The sequence below is a fragment of the Nylanderia fulva genome, unplaced genomic scaffold (assembly GCF_048542155.1).
Source record: "Nylanderia fulva isolate GAGA-0341 unplaced genomic scaffold, ASM4854215v1 Scaffold332, whole genome shotgun sequence".
NCBI classification, from domain to species: domain Eukaryota; kingdom Metazoa; phylum Arthropoda; class Insecta; order Hymenoptera; family Formicidae; genus Nylanderia; species Nylanderia fulva.
The window spans coordinates 88,419-108,746 of NW_028190403.1; the positions used below are offsets into that span (position 1 = coordinate 88,419).

The following is a 20,328-nucleotide window of genomic DNA, read 5'->3' on the forward strand; positions in this document are numbered from 1 at the left end:
TCGATTACGCAACAAACACAAATGTGCCCACTCACCCTTAGAGGTATAACTCCTCCTCCAGAAGTTAATCTCTTCGTACCGTTTGAACTCTTATTCTATTGCCAAGTTGGTGTCGGGTACATCCATTTTGAGACTAAGGCAGCTCTCTGCATTTCATGCTACTCCACCTTACCTAGAGTCTCGAAATTACTTTGGACAAGGATTCGGAAGCATACTCTAATCATAGGCGGAACACCTATCGGAATAAATTGCGGAGTCTGCAACTTCCGACTTACCCTCACGCGAATCGGTGATTTGTGCAAGCTTTGTCAGTTTACGTACGAAGATTATTTACGCAACCCCAACGACGTTTCGCATAGAGCAATCGACGAAGCTATCTTTATTACAGTAGAGTCACAGGTAGGTCCCTCGCAATAATCCGATCACCTCAGTTCCAGCGCGAATAACCTCAGATCGCGGGTATCCCCGGGGAGAATCGCATAGATTCGCGTACCCGTAATAGCGATCGTGTCTCGTGGAAAAAGCCGAGCTCTGCATTCAAATTTTCGCAGCCGCGACCCCACGAGACGTAACACCTGCGATTCTTCGTGCGCTTCTGTTCAATCTGCTGCTCCTGGCAGAGACGATCCCCTCATCGATCGCCACAACCAGAACGGTATTCCTTGAGAAGGGGGGTATGTCCGATCGGCCAGGTCCGACGGAGTACCGACCTCTCAGCATAGGATCCGTTATAATAAGACACTTCCACAAAATATTGGCAAAGAGATTGGCAGCCCTCGACATCTTCGACAGGCGCCAAAAGGGGTTCCGGCCGGTGGACGGGGTATGTGAGAACGTCCCAGAGAACGGGTCACCGTCGCGTACCTCGCTATTAGGCTACGTTGCCGATCGCCGTTACGACAGGGCCGGACGCTTTGCCCAGAACCTGGGATCGCTTTATCCTTCCACTGTCGTTTTATGGGTAAACTGTGATCGGTCGCCCGTTTACCCGCGCTTGCTTGAATTTCTTCACGTTGACATTCAGAGCACTGGGCAGAAATGACATTGCGTCAACACCCGCGAGGGCCATCGCAATGCTTTGTTTTAATTAGACAGTCGGATTCTTCTAGTCCGTGCCAGTTCTGAGCTGAGCGTTGAATGGCGGCCGAAGAGGACGACCACGACGGCTCGCGCCGCCACGGAAGCCTCGCAGCAAGGAAGATCCGCGGGAGGCCAAGGCACGGGACCGAGCTCGGATCCCGGGACCGGCGCGAGAACGCCGACCGTTCACCTCGCCCAGGCCCGGCACGTCAGCCAGACCCGCTTCCCGACCAAGCCCGACACGCCCCGCTCCTCAGAGCCAATCCTTATTCCGAAGTTACGGATCCAATTTGCCGACTTCCCTTACCTACATTATTCTATCGACTAGAGGCACTTTACCTTGGAGACCTGCTGCGGATATGGGTACGAACCGGCGCGACACCTCCACGTGGCCCTCTCCTGGATTTTCAAGGTCCGAGGGAAAGATCCGGACACTGCCGCAACTGCGGTGCTCTTCGCGTTCCAAACCCTATCTCCCTGCTAGAGGTTTCCAGGGAATTCGAACGCTTATACAGAAAAGAAAACTCTTCCCGGATCTCCCGACGGCGTCTCCAGGTCATTTTGGGTTACCCCGACGAACACTCTTACGAGGGCCCCAATTGTATGCGGTTCCGCTGCCGGGTTCCGGAATAGGAACCGGATTCCCTTTCGCCCGACGGGCGTGTGTCTTTCGTATAATATTTATTATTATTTCTCGACACTCGAGTATATTGTACGCCGTCATTGACATAGGATTTCTCCTAGGGCTTAGGATCGACTGACTCGTGTGCAACGGCTGTTCACACGAAACCCTTCTCCACGTCAGTCCTCCAGGGCCTCTGTTACGTCTCGTGGGGTCGCGGCTGCGAAAATTTGAATGCAGAGCTCGGCTTTTTCCACGAGACACGATCGCTATTACGGGTACGCGAATCTATGCGATTCTCCCCGGGGATACCCGCGATCTGAGGTTATTCGCGCTGGAACTGAGGTGATCGGATTATTGCGAGGGACCTACCTGTGACTCTACTGTAATAAAGATAGCTTCGTCGATTGCTCTATGCGAAACGTCGTTGGGGTTGCGTAAATAATCTTCGTACGTAAACTGACAAAGCTCGCACAAATCACCGATTCGCGTGAGGGTAAGTCGGAAGTTGCAGACTCCGCAATTTATTCCGATAGGTGTTCCGCCTATGATTAGAGTATGCTTCCGAATCCTTGTCCAAAGTAATTTCGAGACTCTAGGTAAGGTGGAGTAGCATGAAATGCAGAGAGCTGCCTTAGTCTCAAAATGGATGTACCCGACACCAACTTGGCAATAGAATAAGGGTTCAAACGGTACGAAGAGATTAACTTCTGGAGGAGGAGTTATATCTCTAAGGGTGAGTGGGCACATTTGTGTTTGTTGCGTAATCGAATTGATAATGCGTCATTCGCTCGTAGATCTTCGGTGAACCTGGCAGTTATCGAGAAGTTAGTAGTCGTCGGCAAAACCGTCGGTAATTGTTCAGTAAAACACTGGTAAGGTGCCAGTAAGGCGTCGATAACCCGTTGGTAAAAGAACGTATGTCGGTATATGGTTGGTAATGTCGGTATAAGAACGTATGTTGGTATATAGCCGGTAATGTCGGTAAAAGAACGTATGTCGGTATATTGTCGATAACGTTGGTAAAAGAACGTATGTCGGTATATCGTCGGTAATGTTGGCAAATCGAAAGTGTTCTCAATTGATTATTGTTTAAATGACTACTTTGTTGTACGGATTTACGAAGTTATTTCTTGAGACACAAGATTTTTAAGAGATTGAACTATTTGCGTTTTTCCGTGTTAGAATTCCGAGGGTGGCACCGCATGTGGTGGTCGACCCTAGTTTTATAGCCCGACCTTTTTTTTATAGCTTCCGCAGTGACGATGGAAAAGAGGAAAAATGCGTCGGAGATTTTTCTAGAATGTTCTCTTCCACGTGGTAGAAGCGTCTCTGAATTTGCTAACACGCGCGATTCCTTAGGTTAACGTGAATTTCACTTACCTTTAGTAGCACTTTCTTGATCGTGTCGGCTCGTACTTGGAGGTAGTGCGTGCGGCGAGGGTCGTTCACTGGGATGTTTGGCGGCGGCAGGCGTCGTGGTTGGAACGTTATTGGTATGCACTTCCACTGTAGGAGTTCGTCGTTGTTATTATTTTTAATGTTGAAAATGTTCTCGTATTCAGGATCGGCCTGATATTCCACTCCGAGGAATTGAGAATATTCTTCGGTCGCTGATTCGCGATAAAGTCGGTTTAGTTTTCGTAATTGATTCTTCCTTCCTGCGCGTCGCGTCTTAGGCATATTGAATTTGATGCATCCTCTGAATGATTACTCAAATAAGGAGGGTTGATATGCGGCGGACCTCACTATCAATTCCTTATTTTGGCAAATGCTGAGAATGTTAATTCTGACTGTGATGAGCGGTGGTCCGCTCCAAACACAGTTTGAATTATTCTGAATTCAAACGCCGTATGACAAATTTAAAACGCTATCGTATTTTATCACGGGAGTGGAAGTTTTGAAGAATACTGAACACTAGTTCTCACACATGAATACACTGATTTATTCGTATAGTAGTACAAAATTCGAGACTAAAACTTAGAATTAGAATTTAGATTTAGACTTAGAATTTAGAGTTAGAATATTATACTTAGAGTTAGAATTTTAGAATTAGAGTTAGGATTTAGAATTTGGACTTAGAGTTAGAATTTAGGAGTGCGACTATACTGTTCGGTGTCGCGCAGAGAACTGCCGAAATTCGGGACTGCTCTGAGGTCCTTCGTTTCGGCGGCTCGGGCCTGCGGCGGCCTGGAGAGGGGGAACTCTCCGGAGTAGGGGCTCTCACCGTGGTGGGAGATCCTTAGGCGCTACGAAGCGCCACGCTTAGTTTCTAGGCGGAGTTAAGCGTCATGGCCGGCTTTGGCGCGCTTTTCAAATAGCGTTTAAGGAACTTGGAGTAAACGAAAAAATTTATACGGCCGGACGTGACACCTCGCTGGAGTATTTGCTACTACCACCAAGATCTGCACCGACGGCGGCTCCAGGCAGGCTCGCGCCCAGACCCTTCTGCGCTCACCGTTGCGACCCTCCTACTCGTCAGGGCTTCGTGACGACGCGAGAGAAGACTAACGCCCGCTCCCGGTTGCCGCCCCACTTGCCGCTGACGGCAGAGTATAGGCTCGACGCTTCAGCGCCATTCATTTTCAGGGCTAGTTGCTTCGGCAGGTGAGTTGTTACACACTCCTTAGCGGATTCCGACTTCCATGGCCACCGTCCTGCTGTCTTAAGCAACCAACGCCTTTCATGGTGTCCCATGAGCGTCGAGTTGGGCGCCTTAACTCTGCGTTTGGTTCATCCCACAGCGCCAGTTCTACTTAACAAAAATGGCCCACTTGGCACTCTGATCCGAAGATGCTCGTTGCTTCATAATTCAAGAAAGCCAGAGATCTCACCCATTTAAAGTTTGAGAATAGGTTGAGGTCGTTTCGGCCCCAAGGCCTCTAATCATTCGCTTTACCAGATGAGACTCGCGCGCGTTCCGTGCGGAACGGCCGAGTGCCAGCTATCCTGAGGGAAACTTCGGAGGGAAACAGCTACTAGATGGTTCGATTAGTCTTTCGCCCCTATACCCAGTTCCGACGATCGATTTGCACGTCAGAATCGCTACGGACCTCCATCAGGGTTTCCCCTGACTTCGTCCTGACCAGGCATAGTTCACCATCTTTTGGGTCCCAACGTGTACGCTCTGGGTGCGCCTCTTCTCGCGATGAGAACGAGACGCCCCGGGAGTGCGAGGCCGCATCGCGACGCGGCCCATTCTCCCTAGGTCGAAGGCCAGGGCCGACCTTCACTTTCATTACGGCTTTAGGTCTCGCGACAAGTCCCAATGACTCGCGTACATGTTAGACTCCTTGGTCCGTGTTTCAAGACGGGTCCTAAGAGTACCCAAAGCAGTAGCGTCGCCGACCGGTATCGGTCTCCCGCGAAACCGCGGGAGACGTTCGTAGGCCTGTCGAAGGTGTACCGTACTGTAACCAACAGCGGGCCAGGACCGGGGACGGCGCGAAGTCCGTAACCTCCGAGTACCGTGGTGCCCGCTTGCGCTTGCGACGGTCTCGACGCACCGCGAATAGTGCGGCCTGATACCTTGCGCGTACCGCCGAGCAGCCGGCCGGGCGACCGAGGGTTTGTCGCGTGCCGTTTTACCGGCGACGCGACAGACACCGCACCCGGGCCGTAGACCGACACCCAGCGGGTCGCGACGTTCTACTTGGGGAGAAGTGCACGACGACTAACGCCGGACATCGGCGCACGGTAGCGTGCCCGCGCGCGAGCCGCAAGGACTCCGCGGGACATCGCCGACCGACGCAAAGCCAGCGCCGCTGACGATGAATCTCCCCGTTCGATCTTTTGGGTTTCTTAGGTTTACCTTTCAACGGTTTCACGTACTCTTGAACTCTCTCTTCAAAGTTCTTTTCAACTTTCCCTCACGGTACTTGTTCGCTATCGGTCTCGTGGTCGTATTTAGCCTTAGATGGAGTTTACCACCCACTTAGAGCTGCACTCTCAAGCAACCCGACTCTAAGGAGAGATCCTTCCTCCCGAGGCGCGCACCGATCGCTACGGGCCTGGCACCCTCTACGGGTAAGTGGCCCCATTCAAGATGGACTTGGACGCGACGCGGCACCTCGGGATAAGCGGATCCTCCCAAACACCACATTTCCCTGCGGCGGAACCGCGGGATTCGGTGCTGGGCTCTTTCCTGTTCGCTCGCCGCTACTAAGGAAATCCTGGTTAGTTTCTTTTCCTCCGCTTAATAATATGCTTAAATTCAGCGGGTAATCTCGCCTGCTCTGAGGTCGTCGCATAGTGAGCTTTCGTAGCCGTTTGCCTCCTCCGCGTCGCTCATCGTCGTCTCTCCTCTATAATATCTATATATATAAGCACCGTCTGTCTGTATGTATGTACGCGAACTACTTCCGCATTTGTGGACCGATATTCGTGAAACTGGTACCAAAATGTTGCAAATTTTTTGGGGGTGGCTGCTGTGGGGTTTTTTTTTTAATTTTTTAATTTTTTTTTTTTTTCTACGAGGAGGGTATGTTTAATCTTTTTTTGCAATATTTCTGAACACATGGTATCAAAATGTTGCAAATTTTTTTGGAGATAACGACGATGCGGTTTTTTTAAGTGTTACACCCCACCCACGCACCCACCCACGCATCCACCCACGCGCATGCGCATTTATGGACCAATTTTCACGAAATTAGTTTAGCCGAGGTTAAAATAAAGCATGAGGTCTACGCTAAACAGGACATCCCGTCCTTAGGCGAGGAAGCTTACCTGCTGAACAAGGGTCTCATGCTCGATCTGAAGAGCGCTCTCCAGCTGCAGCTACAGGCAGCCAGCTCTACCGCGGCCGCGACAACTAGTCCCGCTCCTCGGACAGCGCTTCCAAAAATCCAACCGCCTACCTTCGCCGGGAAATACGAGGATTGGCCTTCATTCCGGGATCTGTTCCAATCCCTCATCGGCCGGAATCAGGCAGCAAAACCTGTGGAGAAGTTACACTACTTAAAACTTTGTGTGAAGGGTGACGCCGATCTGCTGATTCGTAACCTCAGCACCACAGAAGACAACTATGAAATCGCCTGGAAAACTCTAAGCGATTATTACGAGAACAAAAGATTGCTGACTTGTAATTATCTGAATAATTTCTTAGCGTTGACCAAGATGAAAAGCGAATCCGCCGCTGAATTGAGGAGGCTTTTCCATGGAGTAAAAACAACTGTCAGCTCCCTGAAGAGCATAGACCGACCGATAGACCGCACGGAGGATCTCTTCGTCCACCTCGTCGTAGAGCTCCTCGACAGCCGCTCTAGGCGAGAATGGGAGAGTGATATAAGTCACACCACGAGTCCGCCAAGCTACGCCTCGCTTGAGGCCTTCATAGAACGTCGGCTCCATACGTTGGAGGCGCTGTTTCCGGCCAGGAACGATCAGCAGCAGCTCCAGCACTACGAAATCAACGAGGAGCCACCACGTCAAAGGCCAAATCCAAAAGAGAAGTCCAGAAAGCCGGTGCTCCATCTGCCAGGGGGACCACTTTGTTATGTTCTGCGGCGACTATAAGGATAAGACGGCGATGGCGCGTAAGCAGCTCGTCCGTGAGCATAAGCTCTGCTCAAACTGCCTTGGCCGGCATCAATCTTCCGAGTGCTCTTCGAAGAAGACGTGTACAGCGTGTGGCAGTCGACATCACTCCTCGCTTCACGATGCATTCCGGGAAGCCGAGGCCTGCCACGACGTCTCACGTGGCTCAAGGCGCAGACTCTTCCTCCGCAACGGTGCTGCTCGCTACGGCTAGGGTCCGCGTCCTCGACTGCCACGGAAGCTGGCAGTCCGCTCGCGCTCTGATCGACCAGGGCTCCGAATCCTCCATCATTTCGGAGCGATTAGCGCAGCGCTTACGACTCCCTAGAAAAGCAGCCGCCGTTAGTGTCTATGGAGTCGGAGAGAAAAGGACCGGAGTGACAAAGGGGAAGGTGAGACTTACCCTGCAGTCGCGCAGAGGGGAATCGCCCACCTTCGTCAACGCTTTGGTGCTGCCGAAGTTGACGCTGTTTTCCGGAGGATGCCGCAGCAGTAGACAAACCTGGACCCATCTGGAGGACCTGGAGCTCGCCGATCCGGAATTCTGCTCCTCGGACCCCGTCGACATCCTACTGGAAGCCGACGTATATGGGACCATCATCCGTCAGGGTCTACGAAAAGGAGGTTCTAAGGATCCAGTAGCTCAACAAACCTCGTTGGGCTGGATTCTCTCAGGTACAGTTAGCTCGACGGCGCCCAGCCAACACATCTCCGCTCATCACTGCCAAATCGAGGAGGACATCACCTGCTTGGTGCGGCGGTTCTGGGAGCAGGAGGAAGGCCATCTCCGACCCTCACCAAGGCGGAACTAGAGTGCGAGGAGCACTACCGCCGTCATCACTCGCGCTCTCCTGACGGCAGGTACATAGTGCGGCTGCCAACGATCGAGCCTCTCCCGGATCTGTCTGGGACTCGTCGCGTCGCCAGTCGTGCTCTGCAACAGACGGAGAAAAGGTTAGAGAAAGATGCCGACTTTAAGGACATGTACGTAGAGTTCATGCAAAAGTACAAGGAACTGCGACATATGATGCTTGCACCAGCGCCAGCTGAGCCACAACGAGGTACCTGTTACCTGCCGCATCACGGGGTCCTGCGTCCGGACAGCACTTTGTCACGTCCGGCTTCATTACTATGTCCGGGTATGTAAATTTTTTTCCATCTATAAGAAATAAATCCTAAAACTATCAAACATTATTTGAAAAACGCGCCAAAGCCGGCCATGACGCTTAACTCCGCCTAGAAACTAAGCGTGGCGCTTCGTAGCGCCTAAGGGTCTCCCACCACGGTGAGAGCCCCTACTCCGGAGAGTTCCCCCTCTCCAGGCCGCCGCAGGCTCGAGCCGCCGAAACGAAGGACCTCAGAACAGTCCCGAATTTTGTCAGTTCTCTGCGCGACACCGAACAGTACAGTCGCACTTCTAAATTCTAACTCTGAGTCCAAACTCTAACTCTAATTCTAAAATTCTAACTCTAAGTATAATATCCTAACTCTAAAATCTAAATTCTAAGTCTAAGTCTAAATTCTAAGTTCTAGTTTCAAATCCTGTACTACTATACGAATAAATCAGTGTATTCATGTGTGAAAACTAGTGTTCAGTACTCCTCAAAACTTCCACTCCCGTGATAAAATACGACAGCGTTTAAATCTGTCATACGGCATTTGAATTCAGAATAATTTAAACTGTTTTGGAGCGGACCACCGCTCATCACAGTTAGAATTTACATTCTCAGCATTTGCCAAAATAAGGAATTGATAGTGAGGTCCGCCGCATATCAACCCTCCTTATTTGAGTAATCATTCAGAGGATGCATCAAATTCAATATGCCTAAGACGCGACGCGCGGGAAGGAAGAATCAACTACAAAAACTAAACCGACTCTATCGTGAATCAGCGACCGAGGAATACTCTCAATTTCTCGGAGTGGAGTATCAGGCCGATCCTGAATACGAGGACATTTTCAACATTAAAAATAATAAGAGCGACGAACTCCTACAGTGGAAGTGCATACCAATAACGTTCCAACCACGACGCCTGCCGCCGCCAAACATCCCAGTGAACGACCCTCGCCGCACGCACTACCTCCAAGTACGAGCCGACACGATCAAGAAAGTGCTACTAAAGGTAAGTGAAATTCATGTTAACCTGAGGAATCGCGCGTGTTAGCAAATTCAGAGACGGTTTTACCACGTGGAAGAGAACATTCTAGAAAAATCTCCGACGCATTTTTCCTCTTTTCCATCGTCACTGCGGAAGCTATAAAAAAAAGGGTCAGGCTATAAAACTAGGGTCGTCCACTGCACACGGTACAACTCTCGAACTTCTAACACGGAAAAACGCAAATAATTCAATCTTTTAAAAATCTTCGTGTCTCAAGAAATAACTTCGTAAATCCGTACAACAAAGTAGTCATTTAAACAATAAACTATTAAGAACACTCTCGATTTACCAACAGTATACCGACGTACGTTCTTTTATCGACGATCTTACCAACGATTTACCACCGGCTTATACCGACGGCCTTTACCGACGATCGTTACCGATAGTTGCCGACGTTATATCGACGCCACATCGACTCACTTTACCGACATTTACCGACCTCTCGACTACGTCCGGTCTCATCAACCATCTACGAGCGAACAACGCATGATCTTTTAATACAACTAACGTGGCAAGTATAGATGTGCCCAATCCCCTTTAGAGGTGTAACCCCTCTTCCAGGAGTTAATCTCCTAATACCTCTCGAGCCTCCGTATTACTGTCAAGTCGGTATCGGGTACATCCATTTTGAAACTAAAGCCGCTCTTTGTCTTTCATGCTTCGCCGCGTTACCTCGAACTTCTCAATTGTTCTGGACGCGGATCCGGAAACATAGCCTAACCATAGGTGGATTATTAGTTGGGATAGTTTGCGGAACTTGCAGCAACCGCCTCACCCTCTCACGGGCGGGTGACCTATGCGAACTTTGCGAGTCTGTATACGAAGACTACTCGCGTAACCCAGATAGCGTCCCTGGCGAGGATAGAAGACGGAACCACGATCATAACTGTAGAATTACAGATAGGCTCCACGCCGTAACTGCTACTTTAAGGGTAACACATTCTTTCCCTTTCCTCCGCATCGTGCAACCTTTGTCGGAAAACCCTTCGTCGTGGGTATCCCCGGAAAAATTTCCGTAATACGACGTTGTCTCGCGCAATAGTTCGAGTACGTGCAACGCGAATCATACACTCGCGAATAACACGCCGCGACTGCGAACGGGACGTAACAAAATTGGTGACAGCGGTGGGATACGTAATTTCCGAGCTATGGTTGACACGCGCCGGAATCAAGGAGAAAGGGAAGATTCGGTAGAAAAGGAGGGAACGAGGAAAGAGTTTTCCGAAGCAGAGTTAGCTGAAATTCAGTTGAAACTAAAACAACGAGAAACCGAGTTAGCCGAAACTCAGACTAGACTAAAGACTAGGGAAGCCGCGTTAAGGTCTAAAGAAAATAGTTTGAAAGACGAAGCCGCCTACCTAACCGACCAACGTAAAAAGCAGGATAAGAGAGAGCGCGAGTTGGAAACCCTTAGAGAAATAATGCAAAAAACGTCGGAGGACGCCGCTCCTCGAGAAATGACGGCGTTAAAAGATAGCATCCTCGCTGAAATGGAGGAATTGCGCCGGGAAGTAGCTCGTCTCCGCAGAGAGACCAGTCCGTCTCTACGGCTCTCTGGACAACCCTTATTGTCCCTCGACGATTCAAACGGGCAACCCGGCCCACATATGGAGTCGCCTCAACTCCCCAAGGTCTCATTTCGCGAAGCAACGGAATCTGTACCTTTTTTCGACGGATATAACGTACCACTAGGGCAATTCACGCGAGCATGTCGTCGCGCTCGGGAAATCATTCCTCCTTTCCTCGGAGCGGAACCTCACTGCTCTGCTAAAAACTAAACTTCGTGGACGCGCCTATTACGCCGTCGAGGACGAACCTTGCGAAAGTGTCGTACAATTAATAGACCTACTCAATAACGCTTTTGGCTCCGCGAAAACAATCGATCAATATAAAGGAGAACTTAGTACGGTGTACTTGAAACCACACGAGCATATGTTAGATTACATTAGTCGTGTTAAGGAACTCAGATCCGCGATCCTAGATGCCAAGCGCCGTACAACGGGAAATGTGAACGACGAAATTGCTCTCGAAATCGACGAACTCACGGCACGATCATTCTGTGACGGTCTACCTCTTCAGTACAGACTGCAGATGGATAGACGCCTTTTCTCCGTACCGTTTGAGGCATTTGCAAGGGCAAAGGAACTTGCAAAGAGAGAGGAGCTGGACAGAGATCGAAATAAGCCGCGCGACCGTCGCGAACCGGACCCCCCACGTAATGAATATACACGCCAGGCGCAAACTGATACTATTCCGCGCAATGGAAATTATTCTCGAGAGCGTTATCCGAATAATTTATCGCGTAACAATTACGCGAGACCCCCTGTAACGCGAGAAAGAGGGATCGTCCAGCCTACAACGACAGACGGCAAACCTATAATAACGCGAACTCTAATAATGCTCTTTCTTCGTCAAAATGACCGCCTTAACAAATGGTGTCGCTATTGTAAAAACAATGGACACGAAATCGAGGAGTGTAGAAAACGCGAATACAATAATAACGCGCGGAAGAATGAGACGGGAAACGCATCGAGCCCTGCGGAAAGGTCGGGTACACTTCACCAAAGGGCTTCTCCCCAAACGACCCGTCCGATAAATCTAGTCGAAGGAACGAGTACCGAGAAGCCAGAATCGCAACATTAAATTTACCCGGTCATTCACACGCGCCCACCGTCGCCTTAATTGCTGACGGACTTTTACAAGAAACAACATTTATGATAGATACGGGGGCCGCCCCTAATCTCATTAAAATTCGAAATCTACATCCCGAGGTTAAAATCCGTCAAGATGACACGTTGTACCTTAGCGGTATAACAAACGAGAAGATAAAAACACTCGGGTCCACCGAAATCGTGTACATGGGTTATCCCCTCTATCTCCACGCGGTACCAAATAATTTCCCAATCCTTCAAGAAGGGATCCTAGGATCCGACTTCCTCCAAGATGCTAGCAGCATTAATCTCAAGGAAGGGTCAGTGTACTGGCGAAATATTCAAATTCCTTTCTCACAGCGCGAAACTATAGTAGTACCCGCTCGATCGCGCTCAACGTTCTACGTCAACGTACAAAATTCCGACGTCGCAGTAGGATACGTCCCGCGTCTTAGCGTCTGCGAAAACGTATTCCTCGGAGAAGCGATAGTCACTAATCACGGTGGAAGGGCATACCTCCACGCAATCAATGCTAGTGATACAGACCGCGAGTTAGTGGTCCCTACGATAGACCTCCAGGAAATAGAACAAATCTCTAGCGGAAGCGAATCCGATGCAACCTTAGGGTCATCAAACCAAATCCTTTCTATTTCCTCAACCACAGAGTTATCCTCTGTCGAACAGAAATCCACTATCCGGGATCTCCTTCGTCTCGACCATCTAAACAAGGAAGAAATTAACCATGTAACTAACCTAATAGAAACGTACAGCGACTTGTTTCACCTGCCAAACAAGAAGCTAGGGTATACAGGGTTGCTATCTCACAAAATTACGACAGCCGACGATCAACCCATACATACCAAACAATATCGTTTCCCTCCAATCCACAAGGAGGAAATTGACAAGCAAATAAAAGAATTACTAAACAACGATGTAATTAAACATTCGGAATCACCGTATAATTCACCCTTGTGGATAGTACCTAAGAAACCCGATTCGAAGGGAAACAAGCGTTGGAGAATGGTCGTGGACTATCGAGCACTAAACGAAAAGACGATAGGCGACGCGTATCCCTTGCCGAACATAACAGAAATTCTCGATCAGCTAGGCAGCGCAAAATACTTTAGTGTATTCGACCTCGCGTCCGGATTCCACCAAATACCGATGCACGAGTCGCACGCGCAAAAAACTGCATTCTCGACACCGCATGGACATTACGAGTTCAAGCGAATGCCGTTCGGCTTAAAAAACGCCCCAGCGACGTTCCAACGACTCATGGATCAGGTTCTATGCGGACTACAAGGAATCGAACTTTTCGTTTATCTCGACGATATCGTATTGTACGCCAGCTCACTCCGGGAACACGAAATCAAGTTCAACAAACTAGCCGAGAGATTACGCAAGGCTAACTTGAAGCTCCAACCAGACAAATGCGAATTTCTGCGCAAGGAAGTCGGATATTTGGGCCACATAATTAGCAGCGATGGGGTAAAACCAGACCCATCTAAAGTAATCGCGGTAAAGGAATTCCCCAGGCCCCGCAACGCGAAAAATATTAAACAATTCCTTGGCCTTGCTGGATACTATCGTAGATTTATCCCGGATTTTTCTAAAATTGCACGGCCCCTTACAGACTTGCTAAAGAAAGACAAAGCATTTGTTTGGGAAAACGACCAAGAAAAGAGTTTTACGAAACTCCGCGACGCATTATGCTCTAAGCCCATTCTCCAATTTCCCGATTTTACGCGACCTTTCGTCGTCACAACAGACGCTTCCGGTTACGCTATCGGAGGAGTCTTGAGCCAGGGGGAAATCGGCAAAGACCTACCCATTACTTATACATCTCGTCTTTTGAATAGCGCAGAAAAAAATTATTCAACAATCGAAAAGGAACTACTAGCTATCGTCTATTGCGTCAATTAATTCCGTCCTTATATATATGGACGAAAGTTTACACTAGTTACGGACCATAGACCGCTGGTGTGGATGCATTCCGTAACGGACCCCACCTCACGGCTCATCCGATGGCGCTTAAAACTTGCGGAATACGAATATAGCGTAGTATATAAGCCGGGAAAAATTAACGATAACGCCGATGCACTTTCCCGAAACCCAATCCAACCTGCTAACCTAAACGTGATAAAGCAAATCCTACCTCTTGAACAAACCCGAGAACTCTCCAGTTCCGAGGAATCACTATTTAACCCAAAAAAAAGGCGATCCGTCGAAACGCCGCAACAAATCGGAAAATCGTCGCAGCAAACGGAAAGCGACGATACAGACGACCCACCAAACACGCGATCTTCTAACAAAACCGATATCAACAACGACGATATTAACAATGACGAAACCGGCGAAATAAGCGAGACTGAGAGCGACAACAGTTCCGATCCTAGCGACGACACCCCTATTTTCGATAATATAAATGATCGATTCGTGCAAAGAACTAAAATCGGACCGCAAGTTATATCGATCCCAGATAATTTCGTCACGCGTAAGGATAACCTAGTCGTTTTTGTCACACAACAAGGTATACCAATCGACCTTGGAGCTCGCATGCTCCAAGAGAACAAATCTTTGCCCATGATTAGAGGAGCAGCTCTAGCCAGGGCAAAGGTAAACCGCGACGGAAATCGCCAAATTATATCGTTAGTCGTCAAAGAACGCGAATCGGGAATTACCGAAAAAGAGATACTACAAGAATCATTACAATCGCTGTTGGATGTCGTCAGAGAATTGGAACTGTCTTCTATCTCATTAGCCAGAGGCGATATCGACAACGTCCCCTGGAACGCGGTACACTCTTTACTAACGCGCATTCTAAGCGAAATTAATGTAAAAATATTCATTTGTAATAACGAAATATCTATTCCCCAAAAAACCGAGAGAGAAAACATTATCGCCGAAAATCATAATTCAGCGATCGGTGGCCATAAAGGCATCACAAAAACATACCAACGTATAAAGAAACGCTACCAATGGAACGGTATGAAAAATGACATTCAAATTTTTATAAAAAACTGTCGCCCTTGCCAACTAAAAAAATTAGTCCGCGTAAAGACCAGACAACCCATGGTTCTAACGGACACTCCTGGCACAGCCTTCGATAAAATCTCGATGGACATTATGGGACCGTTACCCGTCACACGGACTAATAACAAATATATACTTACCATACAAGATCTTTTAACAAAATATTCCTTAGCAATCCCTCTGCAACACGCTAACGCGATCGACGTAGCTGACGCGTTCACCAATGAACTAATATGCGTCTTCGGAGCGCCAAAAGCTATTCTAACAGATCAGGGATCGCATTTTCTAAATAGCCTAATGCGTAACATAGCAAAAAGGTTTAAAATTAAGCACTTCAAAACGACGGCTTACCGGCCGCAATCTAATGGCTCAATAGAGCGATCCCACCATGTCTTGTGGGAATACTTAAAGCAATACGTAGATAGAAACAATGATTGGGACAAATACTTAAAACTAGCGTCATTTTCTTATAATACTAGCGTACACGAAGGGACGCGATATACTCCCCATGAATTAGTCTTTGGGAGGATAGCCAAGTTGCCTTCCAATTACCCCGATGTCGCCGACGTTACGGACGAGAGTTACGCTAATTATCTTACAAACCTTTTTAACAAACTGAGTGACGCCCAAGCCGTCGCCCGCGGAAACTTAATAGCCGCTAAACAAAGGTCAAAGGTCTACTACGACCGCCGAGTTAACGCCCAACAGTTTCAAGCGGGAACCTACGTGTACTTATTAAAAGAACCAAATAAAGGCAAATTAAGCAATCAATACACCGGTCCCTATAAAATCATTAGTCTCTTAGGTAATCGTAACGTTAAGTTAGCCATAAGTAGAAATAAGACAAAAATTGTACACGAAGACAAGCTAAAAGCTTCCCCACATCAAGACCCTATCGAGGAAGACCCCCACTCCGGGCCAGACGACTATATCTTGGATGCATCGGCGGAGGACCGGCCAGTAATCGACGAACCTCAGTAGAATGAAGACCTACGCTAGTATCCTAATAGCAGTCTCGCTGTTAGCCATAACCTCTGACGGATTAATAGGTTATGACTGCGGAGGGCATGGTCTAAACATTACTTCACTATCCCTCACGGATATCGGAGAATGTAACCTAGATAACATTGAAGCGGACAAAGAAGAAGTATATATACAACTGCTACAACTGAGCGAATTCGACCACACCATCGGACTCCAATGTAAGGTTGAAATCGATCGAACCATCTACTACTGTGGGATGCACTCACATGTATCCTTGGTGCACAATGGAAGGCGCGAATACATCCGCGAAGTATCGGCAGAAACCTGCAAGAAACTATACAACACCGGAACTACATTCCTGGGAAACAACGGCCTCATCACGGACATCAAGGTGAATACCACCAACCACCGTAGCTTGACCCTTGCAGGAACCACCAGAACCGACGGAACATGCTTCGGAACTCAGTTCAGCGACCCGTTTGGCACTTGGGATAACGTGGTCGTTCAAGCATCTATAAAAATTACCACCCGAAGACTCGAGCTCCCCGTCAGACATAGCACCAATGAAGTAATATTACCCTCCGGTGCTCGATGTCCCGTAGCTGAAGGAGAATGCAACGACGCAGATGGCTCAACCACATATTGGACGGCGCTACCCAGCGATAACTGCCACTTCAATCGCTACGACGTTCTCTACCAAGGCCTAGCGCACCGCCTCTCATCTAAGCCCACACAGAGGGAATCACCGACTATCTACACAGTCACCACGCAAGAAACCACTTTTGCTTTAGCACGAACCACGGAAATAAATGTGTGCGGCTACAGAATTTTGAGGACGGAACATCCCAAACTCTGCATACTCGAGACTCAACCTGGACATACGTTTAAGGGCCACTCCAGAGTCCCAATCGATAACCTCGATATATTTTCCTACGTAAATTCCAAATTCATTTACGTGGAAAAACACTTGAAAACACAATTGACACAATTGTATCAAGACATAATGGAACAAAAATGTGCTTTAGAGAGACAAATTCTACAAAACGCTCTCTCTCTCGCCAGCATCGCCCCGGACGAAATGGCGCATCGAATCATGAAGGCACCAGGCTACACCGCCATTACGGCAGGCGAAGTCCTCCATTTGATCAAATGCGTACCGGTGGAGTGCCGAGTACGACAAGCTGAAAGATGCTACAACGAACTCCCCGTCACCCACCAAAACAAATCCCTCTTCCTGTTGCCAAGATCAAGGATACTTACCAAAACAGGAACACCCAGGGATTGCCACGAACTACTTCCAGCGATGTATCAAGTACACAACATCTGGTACCGTTTAACTCCAAAGCCAGTGGAATCAATGGCGCCGCCGATGATTCAACCACTAACCAAACCACAATGGAGATACGTCAGTCCAGATTCACTCGCCTCCAGCGGCATCTATACCAGCGAAGACCTTGATCGTCTTCGCGACCACATTATGTTTCCCATGGAGAAACCCTCTATGCTCAATACAATTGCTAGAGGAGCAATGGGACAAGAAGTCCCCGCGGGAAGCCTCTCTATGCTAAACCTGTTGGACGAGAAAACCCTCGACCAGCTAGCAGAAAATACGGGAGCCCGCTTGTGGAAAGGATTCGTAAGTTTCGGATCAGCAAGCTGCTGGAATCCTCGGAATATTCGTCATCGTCCGTGTCGCCAAACTAATTATCGACACACTGATACATGGCTACGCACTCCATTCCGTATATGGATGGAGTTTGCACCTCCTGGGAGCCGTTTGGACCTCAGTAACAAACGTTTTACTGCACCTCGGAAAACCAGCGGACGAGAACCAGGACAACAGACGAGAGCTAACACCCCGAAATTCCCCTTCGACGACCGAAGTTTTTGCACCCCCGACAGAAAAAGTCCAAAGTGAAGTGCCTATAGACTACAAAGAACTGCGCAACCTCCTCAACGAAGGAGTATAGATCAATGATAAGTTAACAAAATTATACCTTGTAAATTCTACTACTAAGATCGGAAAACGTTGGAACATGGTCCAACATTTTCTTCTAAGGGGGGAGGTGTCACGTCCGGCTTCATTACTATGTCCGGGTATGTAAATTTTTTTCCATCTATAAGAAATAAATCCTAAAACTATCAAACATTATTTGAAAAACGCGCCAAAGCCGGCCATGACGCTTAACTCCGCCTAGAAACTAAGCGTGGCGCTTCGTAGCGCCTAAGGGTCTCCCACCACGGTGAGAGCCCCTACTCCGGAGAGTTCCCCCTCTCCAGGCCGCCGCAGGCCCGAGCCGCCGAAACAAAGGACCTCAGAACAGTCCCGAATTTCGTCAGTTCTCTGCGCGACACCGAACAGTACAGTCGCACTTCTAAATTCTAACTCTGAGTCCAAATTCTAACTCTAATTCTAAAATTCTAACTCTAAGTATAATATCCTAACTCTAAAATCTAAATTCTAAGTCTAAGTCTAAATTCTAAGTTCTAGTTTCAAATCCTGTACTACTATACGAATAAATCAGTGTATTCATGTGTGAAAACTAGTGTTCAGTACTCCTCAAAACTTCCACTCCCGTGATAAAATACGACAGCGTTTAAATCTGTCATACGGCATTTGAATTCAGAATAATTTAAACTGTTTTGGAGCGGACCACCGCTCATCACAGTTAGAATTAACATTCTCAGCATTTGCCAAAATAAGGAATTGATAGTGAGGTCCGCCGCATATCAACCCTCCTTATTTGAGTAATCATTCAGAGGATGCATCAAATTCAATATGCCTAAGACGCGACGCGCGGGAAGGAAGAATCAACTACGAAAACTAAACCGACTCTATCGTGAATCAGCGACCGAGGAATACTCTCAATTTCTCGGAGTGGAGTATCAGGCCGATCCTGAATACGAGGACATTTTCAACAATAAAAATAATAAGAGCGACGAACTCCTACAGTGGAAGTGCATACCAATAACGTTCCAACCACGACGCCTGCCGCCGCCAAACATCCCAGTGAACGACCCTCGCCGCACGCACTACCTCCAAGTACGAGCCGACACGATCAAGAAAGTGCTACTAAAGGTAAGTGAAATTCATGTTAACCTGAGGAATCGCGCGTGTTAGCAAATTCAGAGACGGTTTTACCACGTGGAAGAGAACATTCTAGAAAAATCTCCGACGCATTTTTCCTCTTTTCCATCGTCACTGCGGAAGCTATAAAAAAAAGGGTCAGGCTATAAAACTAGGGTCGTCTACTGCACACGGTACAACTCTCGAACTTCTAACACGGAAAAACGCAAATAATTCAATCTTTTAAAAATTTTCGTGTCTCAAGAAATAACTTCGTAAATCCGTACAACAAAGTAGTCATTTAAACAATAAACTATTAAGAACACTCTCGATTTACCAACAGTATACCGACGTACGTTCTTTTATCGACGATCTTACCAACGATTTACCACCGGCTTATACCGACGGCCTTTACCGACGATCGTTACCGATAGTTGCCGACGTTATATCGACGCCACATCGACTCACTTTACCGACATTTACCGACCTCTCGACAACGCCCGGTCTCATCAACCATCTACGAGCGAACAACGCATGATCTTTTAATACAACTAACGTGGCAAGTATAGATGTGCCCAATCCCCTTTAGAGGTGTAACCCCTCTTCCAGGAGTTAATCTCCTAATACCTCTCGAGCCTCCTGTATTACTGTCAAGTCGGTATCGGGTACATCCATTTTGAAACTAAAGCCGCTCTTTGTCTTTCATGCTTCGCCGCGTTACCTCGAACTTCTCAATTGTTCTGGACGCGGATCCGGAAACATAGCCTAACCATAGGTGGATTATTAGTTGGGATAGTTTGCGGAACTTGCAGCAACCGCCTCACCCTCTCACGGGCGGGTGACCTATGCGAACTTTGCGAGTCTGTATACGAAGACTACTCGCGTAACCCAGATAGGGTCCCGGCGAGGATAGAAGACGGAACCACGATCATAACTGTAGAATTACAGATAGGCTCCACGCCGTAACTGCTACTTTAAGGGTAACACATTCTTTCCCTTTCCTCCGCATCGTGCAACCTTTGTCGGAAAACCCTTCGTCGTGGGTATCCCCGGAAAAATTTCCGTAATACGACGTTGTCTCGCGCAATAGTTCGAGTACGTGCAACGCGAATCATACACTCGCGAATAACACGCCGCGACTGCAAACGGGACGTAACAGCGTCATTAATTAGATGACGAGGCATTTGGCTGTTTTGCCT

General features: G+C 48.2%; 2 protein-coding genes and 1 pseudogene across 2 annotated transcripts; 2 read left to right on the forward strand and 1 right to left on the reverse strand.

Annotated features, from left to right (window-relative positions):
* Positions 1 to 1,402: 1,402 nt before the first annotated feature.
* LOC146722312 (large subunit ribosomal RNA) lies at positions 1,403 to 5,923 on the reverse strand (annotated as a pseudogene).
* A 1,436-nt stretch (positions 5,924 to 7,359) lies between these two features.
* On the forward strand, positions 7,360 to 8,049 carry LOC146722313 (uncharacterized). The gene has a single exon (XM_085485019.1). The coding sequence runs from the start codon at positions 7,360 to 7,362 to the stop codon at positions 8,047 to 8,049; it is 690 nt and encodes a 229-aa protein (XP_085341145.1).
* Positions 8,050 to 16,060: 8,011 nt separating this feature from the next.
* On the forward strand, positions 16,061 to 18,032 carry LOC146722314 (uncharacterized). Its single transcript, XM_085485020.1, is given in 2 exon segments — positions 16,061 to 17,719; positions 17,721 to 18,032. Coding segments are annotated over 2 exon segments (1,971 nt in total).
* Positions 18,033 to 20,328: the final 2,296 nt, after the last annotated feature.

Excerpts from the sequence above, each read along its gene's own strand:
- LOC146722313 (XM_085485019.1), top strand. The coding sequence starts at position 7,360 with ATGCATTCCGGGAAGCCGAGGCCTGCCACGACGTCTCACGTGGCTCAA.